The following is a 10,251-nucleotide window of genomic DNA, read 5'->3' as shown; positions in this document are numbered from 1 at the left end:
GACCGTTGCCTGGAAGTGTTGTTTTGATTGAGTTTCCTTTTCGCTTGACACTTCGTTGCACATTTGCACTGATTGATAACCACCACATGATTCAGCAGCTAGCAGACCATCATTCCAATTCGGCTTGGCACGCTGCGTGTGGAAGAAGATCGGTGTGTGAATCCAGGTTGCAATAAAGGGAATCATCCAATCTGACGAAATTCCAGTTTCGAATGAGTGGTAGGTAAAGAAGTTCCACGACTGATAAAACATTTCATAGTGCGGAGCATCAGCATCAGCCGCAGTAAAGGGGGAGCAACAACAGGTAACTACCGCCGAGTGACTAGCAGAGAGGACTTGGGGAAACCGGCGGAGGAAAACTTGTTTCTCGTCAGCAATTTTCACTTTACGTCGACGTCTATCCAGCTCGCAGTCATCGCTCGGAGATTCGATCAGTCGGACGTGTTTGGTTTCCGTTCCTGGTAACGGGTTGCTGGAATAAGTCGGCAGAATATTGGTCACCCAAAGGAATAGATACTCTCTCGTCTTGTGACATAACTAGTTACCCTGAAAACGGATCATATTACTCGGATGTGCTGGTTCAACGTGTCCGGAATTATATAATAAGCACAAGGAGCAACCAGTTCACTAGTTCAGAAGATCTAAACCGTTGACCTACTGCAGGAATAACGGTGCTGCGCGAGCTTCAGAGAAAGTGTCTTGAATGGAAGACGTGGAACAGTGAAGCAAACAAGAAAAAAGAAAGTTTAACTTTTGCGTGGTTTTATCTTTCGTGTCTCATTGAGAAGAAAGTTTTTTTTTTATCTTTCGTAAGTGTAGCTGAAATTGTTAGTGGATAAAGGTAACAATGAGCAGTTGGCCGAATAATGTTGGAATTTTGGCGCTGGAGGTAGTTTTTCCCTCGCAGTATGTGGATCAAACGGAACTAGAGGTGTTCGATGGAGTTTCTGCGGGGAAATATACGATCGGACTGGGTCAAAGTCGAATGGGCTTTTGTTCGGATCGCGAGGATGTCAATTCGTTGTGTCTGACCGTAGTTAACAACCTGTTGGAGCGTCATAATATTCCCCATTCGAAAATCGGCTACCTAGAAGTCGGAACCGAAACCTTAGTGGATAAGTCGAAGAGTGTGAAGTCAGTGCTGATGCAATTATTCAAACCACACGCAGTCACGAACTTGGAAGGAATTGATACAACTAACGCATGCTACGGTGGTACTGCAGCTTTGTTCCATGCATGGAACTGGGTCGAGTCTTCCAGCTGGGATGGACGACTTGCATTGGTTGTCTGTGCTGACATTGCTGTGTATGCCCAGGGATCTGCCAGGCCTACTGGAGGTGCGGGAGCAATAGCCATGTTGGTCGGCCCCAATGCCCCTCTAGTGTTGGATCGCGGTCTTCGTTCGACATTCATGGACCACGCCTATGACTTTTATAAGCCGGATCTCAGCTCCGAATATCCGGTGGTAGATGGCAAGCTATCGATCCAATGCTACTTGGGTGCGCTAGACAATTGCTACCAATTATATAGAAAAAAGTATACTCAACAGAATCCGAGAGCCAGTGTAAACCTGGACGTTTTCGATGCCGTTATTTTTCATTCGCCTTACTGTAAGTTGGTCCAGAAATCGCTTGCGCGTTTGGGCTTGAACGACTTTGTACTTACACCGGAAAATGAACGTGCATCAGCCTATCCCGGGTTCGAGCAGTTCCAGAACGTGAAACTGGAAGAAACGTACTTCGATCGTGATGTGGAGAAAGCTTTCATGACCCATTATGCTCCAGTATTCAATGCCAAGACGAAAAAATCGCTACACTTGGCTAATCAAGTCGGCAATATGTACACTCCATCTGTGTACAGCGGTTTGGTTTCCCTGCTGATTAACAGTGAACTGTCTGAGCTGGCTGGCAAAAGAATAGGAGTCTTTTCATATGGCTCTGGATTGGCTTCTTCGATGTATTCTATATCGATAACAAAGGATAGCCACGCTTTGGCCGAATTCAAGACTCATCTAAATTATGTCCATCCCCTGCTGGATTCCCGACAGAAGGTGGCCCCGGAAGAATTTACCAAGCTTATGGAGATTCGCGAAAAGAACAACCACGCGGCACCTTACGAACCATCCGGAAGCGTGGAAGTACTCTTCCCTGGAACCTTCTATCTCCAATCGGTTGATAAGATGCACCGACGTGTGTACGAGAAGGCTCCGCCGAAACCTGCTCAAACGACGAACTGTACTTCCTAGTGACCTTCATCGAGGAACTTCGAGCGATCCATAAAGAACGTCAGATCGGGTTTTCCTCACGTTTTGGGCTCTAAGATTAAAGTTATTTATTCTCTGTGAAGGTCTAATTTTACGTTTTGGCTTCTTGTACTATAATGGATGTGTCAAATGTAGTGACTTTTCTTAGTTTAATTTCAGTTGTTAAATCTCAAGTTGAAAAACGAATTACCAGTTAAGAAAAGTGTTTATAAACATTGCAATGATTTAGCATGACTAGACAATAAAATACCAACCAATTGTAGTCCGTAAATATTATTGTTTTCAAACTTAGTTCTGCTAAAAGACTGATTGGTCATTCTTATGCTTTGATTTAACTTCGCTAGGGTAGCTGCCGAACCGACTTAGATAGCAACAATCTTTAAACTGCATCAACCAAAAAGTAAATCCACAACAGGGGCATCAATAATACATTTCTAATATTGTAACGGTAAATCAAACATAACTGACGAACAGTAAAAGTTCATCGAAGTAGATTTCAGCGACAACTGTAAATCGAACGGTAATTTTCTGCGCATAAAAATGAAACAAATCTAAACGTTGAAGTTTATAGGATAAATCAATCGGAAATATGCAATAAAACTTTGTCTTGTATGGGATACTTTGTACAAAAAAATTGTTGATTTAGTGTAAAGTGTTGTCCGAAACTTCCTGAATTTGGTTTTATGGCCTCTCTCATTATAGTGATAGTTATCTCATAGTGACTAAAGCGTCATAATCTCACAGTGGATTCGAATTCAAGTGTTGGCTTTGCGATGTTGTGTGGTGGTGGCTCGTTTCCTACCTCTGGTATTAAGATTAATGATAAGATAGCACCACCGGGTCGATGTCTTGCGTGGAGAATCCTGTGGAAAGAGGGTTAATTTATTTTTGACAGTCTATTAGTATCAGCGCATACCATTCAATTGTATCCCACCGTCAGAAAGAAGGCTACCATAACTCAAACTTTGCCCTGAATCAACGATTGAAAGAAATATTTCATCGTCTTACGGAAACTCTACGGATCGGTCTATCCCTTAGCTCGTGGAATTTTGACGTTGAATCTGAATATTTTGATTATTTTTAATTCTTTATTAATGCAGAATGCAACAACACTCCCCCTCGAGTTACGTTCTCAATTTAAACAAGTACTAAGTAGTATATGAAAGATCAATAAGTGAGCTTACTTGCAGAAGATTTGATTAAATACACAAACCAAGTAATAGTTTTAGCTTTATTTCAGTCTTATTCACCATGTTTCAGACTTCAAATCCAAAATGAAAAAATTATTTTAACAACTTCAAATGGAAATATTGTTGATTCAAAGCCTAATAGGTTTTTATTATAAATTGCAATACAGTGTATCTATGATTGTTTCTTCAAAAACATATTGTTGAATCATCAAAACGGATATAAAATCAATCAATTGTTTGTTGTGTTACAATATGGTTTATCAAAGAAAACCTTAATAAAACTTGCTATTTTCCCTTGGGAAATGTTTTGGTGTGTTATTTATAAAAAAAAAAAGTTCTACCAGAGTGGCCACTTCGTATTTCTTGGCCGTTTTTTTGGCGTTTAAGAGATGAACTAGCATCTCTGAACCACGGAATTCTTCTTAAATTCACATAAAAAAAATCCCTACAGCTTTTCTTGTAAATTGGAATTCTCTTGAAACTATCCTTGATAATTTCCATGGAACTCTTCATAGAATTCCTTTAATATTATCCGGAAAATTCAATTCCTTTGAAAGTTTTCTCAAAATTTTTATAATTTTGGATCTATTTTTTTTCAAAGGAATTGAATTTATAGGATAATATTAATCAAAACTCTCCTTACGAATCCTCCTGAGTCTATTCTTTTCAAAATTGTGCCCTGAACACCTTTTAAGTTATAATTTATAATTTTCTTTAAATTTTCTAGGAATTATCCTTATAACTCACTTGCTATCCTCCTCACGTACTCCATAAAATTCTCCTCAGAATAACCAAAGAATTCTCTTCGAAGTTCTTTTCAAAGCTCCCATGGAATTATTCTAAGAATTAGCAAGAAATTCAATTCAAAAATTCCTTTCTTTTCCCCAGAAATTTCTTGGACTTCATCCCAGGATTCCTTAAGACATTATCTTAGAATTATTATGGAATCCTGGTCAAAGCTCCTTGAAGCTGTTTACCAGAATTTTGTAGTAGTTCTTTACTAATCGGTCTAAGAACCTATTCAACCCAATAGTATTCGGTCTAGTTGCCTTAAAATATTCCATGAGCTAGTGGATTACCCAACAAACAATTTTAGCTGCAGATTAGCTTATACAGCCAAAATTTGCCTTATGCAGCTAATTTTTGCCTGTATAAGCTAAGCTGCAGCTAAAATTGTTTGTTGGGTAGTTCTTCACACTACTGTGTTACCTGACTTATAACGAATATACGTTGTATACGAGTACCCTGTACGATTAGTTCGTCTAATTTTACATTGCAAATGCTATGCAAAATTAGACGAGACATTCGGGGTACTCGTATACAACGTATATTCGTTATAAGTCAGGTAACACAGTAGCCAAATAAGCTTCGTTGGGGTGCTCTATAGTGATAGCCTGGCATAGCTGCCCACGGTCGTTGAATACGATGAGGAAGAGTAGCAGTCATAGTACACATTCTTGTCTCACACTAGTGACGACCCGGATAGGGTCGGAAAAGGCTCTATTATGCAGACCTCTACTCATGAAGACTTCGTATTTTCACTCGCATTTCTGCTCAAACGGTTTTGTAAAGGGGCTAGGTGGTCTAATAGTGAGCGTTTTTTGCTGACTGAACAAAATATCGTGGGATCAATCCCAGGCCGTTTTACATTTCGGTATATCATGTGTATGGTTATCAAATTAACTTGGACTTAATTGAACAATCTGTTTTTTGACAAACAAACCATGAACTGAAATCTTTGAACATCAACATAATATTATAATCAGGTGTGATGCCTGAATGTTTTACGAACCCATTAAATGTTGTGATGAGTGACACTCGAATTAGATTGCCTTAGCTTATACATCTGGTCTAGCTAGGCAGGACATAACCTCATCCTAGTGATTCACTTGTTTCAAACATCAGCAACCTTGACTTAATCACCCCAATCATGACGCATCTGGATTTTCCCAAAGTTAGTCGTCAATGGTTTATTTTGAATTACCTATCCACATGACCGAACAACCGGCTAGCTACTTCTGTCCGATCATATCCATTTATAGCTAGCTTTACATGTGCAAGCCGAGTGCAAATCATCAACAAACCCATTCCCAGCTATCTCCACTACGTGCCGCATTTCTCCAGCAATATCATTCGTTTCAACGTAACAGTTTCCAACTGTTTTTACTTTCTGCTGGTGTGCGCGCTAAGCCATTTCGATCGCAGCAAGACGATTCTCTTGAGCAAGTGTAAAAGCCGTGTTGTAAAAGGGGAAGTTTGACGTACACTTGATTGTTTTACGCTAAGTACTGTTTGTGTTAGTCTTCCGCAGAATTGAATGAACGGGTCACTCCGTGTCATCAATTAGGATCTAATTGAACGGACAGTGCAGTATGATCAGTTCGTAGGGTTGAATTACGTGTCGAGAATTGTTTATTGAGGATTCTGACTTCTGACACACATTTTCACTTTAAATCTAAAATTATCTACTAAAGTGTTTATTTGTTACATAAATTGCCTCCTTCAGTAATCCCAATCGGTCATTCCTCGTAGGATGATGTTCAGCTTGGGCTCAAATCGATAGAAATTGGCTCCGGTTGGGTTGATTCGTGTCTCGAATGATCCATTCGATGGTACAAAAATTGGTTTTCGCTCTTTGTCGAATAAATCCTGTAATTACGTGAGTCTCTTTTTAAAAATTCGAATCGTTATTAACTTTACTATCGTTTTCAGCTGACTCAGCCTATGTACGATTTTCAATTACCGAAGTAATTTAATCGATTGATATACTTACGTAAACCTTATATCCTTTTACGTAGTTGTTATCCGTGAACCCGAGATCGTCAGCTAGTTTCACATTGATAGCATACGGTGCCCCATCGGCTCGACGACTGACGAAAGCCACTACTTGCGTCAATTCACTCTTCACCTTGGGAAGTATAGGACGTTTCCAAATCTATGCGAATAGAAATCTCATCAACTAGAGAAAAATATTCCAGTTCCAAATAGTTTAACATTCCATTTCATTTGACCAAAGTTGAGAAGATCAGGTTTAGTTCAACTAAGCCTTCCCACAGTTGGCTTTTGTGTTCGCTTATCATAAATCGCGATGGTCTTAGCTATGTCTAAAAATATGTGACTTGTGTTGGCCCTGATTTGTAATTCAAATTTTCTCTTTCGCCATCGCCTGTTGTTTGGAAGATCTTACGACACTCTTATGGGCGTCGATGATTGGCATCGTTGTGTTGCGCAGGGACCTAAGTGGCTCTTGGAAATGGCGAGAAAACATACTTTGGTCTATCAATTAATTAGTCGGCTGTATTCTAGGAACTGAGTCGAAAGTTTTGAGTGATACAATACTGCCGATACTCGCATAATTGTCCCATCTTTGCTTGATTTCCTATTCATATGGGACTGTTATGCTTTTATGGGCAGAATAGGTTCAACGTATTTGCGAGAAGATTTGAACGAGAACCTGTTTTATGTCTTAAGCAATGTCATTTGTGTGTGCGTATGACTCTTCTCGAATGGCGCGTTGCGAGTTGTCTAATCAAACACATCATCGAATGCTTCGCGGGGAGCAGAGTCACGATATGCAAATATTGTCATTATCACCTACGGACATGTCTCCAAGTGGCAGATGTTGGGCGCGTACATAATGTGTGAGCTAGGTTGAATATGATACTCACCTCAATTTTGTTAAAAGTTTTTACCATTAGGCCTTGGATACCAAGACGGTCTTGGTTAGCTGCTATGATCTCCTTATTTAGCAGAAGTTCTCTGATCTCGGGAGGAACGGTGGCCAGATCATTGGACAAAAGAAACGGCGCTGCGAGGACAGTCCAAACGGCCAATTGTGATTTGCTTTGCTCGTAGCTCAGACCGTAGTTTCCCAAGACAAGCTGCAAATTGTCAATTTACACTTACGGGTGACAATATGAACACCATTTAGTTACCACTCACAGTATCAGGATCATTCCAATGACCAGGACCGCAATGAGGTTGAATACGCTGTTGGTTGTCCGAAAAATAGCGAGTGATGGATTCTACTGAACTGTGGGAGTCTTCTATGTCGCCCCAGTTACGCCACATGTTGCAAGTCTTTTTCAGGATCTCATAATCCGGCTATTATATGTGGAAATGTTCAATAAGTTAATACATGATATTATGATGTAGTAGACTTACAATGATTCCATTGTATTCTTGATAAGCTGGCCAACTGCAGGAGTAGAGCATTGGCCGTCCGGTTTTATTCATGAACTCTCCAAACAGGATGTAGTCTGAGGAATTAGATTTGATGATTAATATTTCATCAATTGGGTTCTTTAATTTTGAAAAATGTATCGTTTTTATACATCATCTGAAAGAGCTTCGTTTTCGGAGCACAGCGACCCACACACTTTCATCTCGATTTATAAAGTGACACCGAGGGGCGCTAATAAGGTGATTTTTACTTATTTAAAATAGTTCCAGCGTTCCAAAATTGATGAAATTTTGGGTTTGGGTTCCAGATTATGAATATACATTTACCTCAATACCCTTAAAGAACCCAATTGTGTTCAACAAATATTCACAACAGTTCTGTTTGAAAATGGATATTATTTTAAATAGTATTGACTATTAGCATCTGAGAAGATCTTTTTCAAATTTTGATCATCTTATTCAATTGGTGAGATGAAACGAAGCAATTTCTCATGCATTGCGCCACCATCAAAGATTTCTATCCTGGGCGGCTGCTTACTTTCGCCTTGTCTTGTCGATCCGACGCCATGAACCCCTGGGTGCAGATTTCTTTTTTAACGCCTTTGTGTGTGGTCAATCCAGCTACGTTCTGTAGCTCCACTTACGTTCTCGAATTTCAGTCTATATCGATTTTTAATAACATCGATGATGAAGCTCAGAATTCAATATTAATGTTGATGAAGACTTGAAGCTTGTTTCGCTGCCAGCGAATTGAAAATTCGTTGTTGACTAATCTAGTTGGATGATAATCTAGCAGCCCTAACCTTCTTGATCGCTGACGCTGACGCTATCTGATCTCGTCGATTACAATGAGGAACAATGGCGCTGGATAGCACACATCCTTACGCCATCTACTACCCGGATAGGAAGGCTGGTGGCTGGTTGGTCGTCGAAACTTGAAGAATTTGTTCGAAGTCAATGACATCCTTGTTCCACTCAAGCGTCGTAAGGTCTCATAGATGAGACGGATATCGCCAGTAGTTCCGGCTTTCTCCCATTCGTCTAACTCTTCCGCTTGACGTCCATCTCTACAGCCGAATACCGTTACTTCTCGCCGGTCTTACGATCTCCATCCTTTTATCTGAGTGCGCAGCTCACTTAAGTTGTTCGTATTTCTCTTCTACGCTGCTTAAGTTAGTAAAAAATTGTCTCACAATAGCATGGTTTCTGGTGATTGAGTTCGATGGCAGGACATTTACATAAACTTGTTCCAACCTCTGGGAACTTGAGGAACTCGAACTCGAAGTACGGCCACATTAAACAAAAAACCTCATTATTTCTTAAAGTAGAACCAACTTATCTGACATTTTCCTCATTTGTAGGCAAAATAAAGATCTTTTATATACCGCAAATGTTAAATGTCAACACGATAGTTTTTCTAAAATTGTTCAAGCTTCATTCAGACTCACCGAATTAGGCCTAGCGTTATGCCGAGTTATCATGAAGATTTGATCAACGAGCAGATAGATTTCAGAAATCTATATGTATGTACCATACAGTGTCCAGGCATTTTTTGTTTTTTATAAACTGTAACTTTATCAAAACCACACTTCACCTACCATCGACCATGTTCCTTTCGTCTGCATAGCATCCATCAATTTTGATGAAATCCACATCCCAATCGGCAAAGGTCTGTGCATCTATTTCAAAGTAGTCCTTCATGCCCGGATAGCCAGCGCAAGTATGTGTTCCAATGTCTTGGTACAGACCAAACTTCAATCCTTTTGAGTGAATCTGTAAATTGAAGCACCCAGTATAAACAAACATTCACTTCCGCACACTACACAGTTTTCCTACGTAATCCGCCAAATGCTTCATACCGTTGGGGAAGCGTTTTTTGTCCGGAACCAACCGCCCGCTGGAATCCCGTTGCATTTCCGACCAACAATCATCGATGTTCACGTAGTCGTATCCAGCTTCCAGGTATCCCTCAGAAACCATCAAATCGGCCATCCGCTTGAACAGCTGTTCACTGATACACTCATTGGGATACTTTTTGCAGTCCGTGATACACCGAAATCGCTCCCAACTCATCCAGCCCATTGGAGGAGTTCGAGCTAAGCCGTTTTCGAGACCATGTGTTACACCAAGCGACGCCGTTAGCACCGCTAATATGAACTTCATTTTCAATAGGTACCACTTTTACACTGAAACCGAATTGCTCGGCTCGAAAGCTCCGTAATCGCTTTTATACCATTCTTACCTAACGATATTGTTATGGAACTTAACGCTGCAGGAGTCACATTGTCCTCGATCGGGTTATCTTAATGTAAACACTTTGAGCACTTCAGTTACATACAACCAGAAGAGGTAACCCGTAGCGTACTCATAGCTAATAAATTGCCAGTTTAAGTAGGGTAGGTATGACCTTTGGAGTGAGTTCCAATTTGCAGCAAGACCACTTCTCAATGCAGGTCGCGTGTTATCGATAATACTCCGAACGTTGCGCAATTAGAACCACTGATGAAAAGTCTGTTCCATTTAGAATTTGGTCGCATAAAATGGGTCTTTCTCCAAGAGTACATAACATTCAGAAACGCTACGGGTATCATTTTGTAAGTTTTTTTTATTTAGCTT

General features: G+C 40.2%; 2 protein-coding genes across 2 annotated transcripts; one reads left to right on the top strand and one right to left on the bottom strand.

The window, feature by feature from the left end:
* The first annotated feature begins 525 nt into the window (after positions 1-525).
* Positions 526-2,381, top strand: LOC135698724 (hydroxymethylglutaryl-CoA synthase 1-like). Its single transcript, XM_065218808.1, has one exon. The coding sequence runs from the start codon at positions 848-850 to the stop codon at positions 2,243-2,245; it is 1,398 nt and encodes a 465-aa protein (XP_065074880.1). The 5' UTR covers positions 526-847; the 3' UTR covers positions 2,246-2,381.
* Positions 2,382-5,955: 3,574 nt separating this feature from the next.
* On the bottom strand, positions 5,956-9,798 carry LOC135698706 (alpha-N-acetylgalactosaminidase-like). The gene is made up of 7 exons (XM_065218785.1): positions 9,472-9,798; positions 9,234-9,408; positions 7,618-7,712; positions 7,396-7,557; positions 7,122-7,334; positions 6,227-6,388; positions 5,956-6,102 (listed from the first exon to the last, which is right to left on the bottom strand). Exons 1-7 carry the CDS (start codon positions 9,796-9,798, stop codon positions 5,956-5,958), a joined length of 1,281 nt encoding a protein of 426 aa, XP_065074857.1.
* Between the last annotated feature and the right edge of the window lie 453 nt (positions 9,799-10,251).

Source organism: Ochlerotatus camptorhynchus, unplaced genomic scaffold (assembly GCF_037179485.1).
Source record: "Ochlerotatus camptorhynchus isolate MF236.1 unplaced genomic scaffold, CSIRO-AGI_Acam_v1.1 ptg000094l, whole genome shotgun sequence".
Lineage (NCBI taxonomy): Eukaryota > Metazoa > Arthropoda > Insecta > Diptera > Culicidae > Ochlerotatus > Ochlerotatus camptorhynchus.
This window is presented reverse-complemented; position numbering and strand designations above follow the sequence as displayed.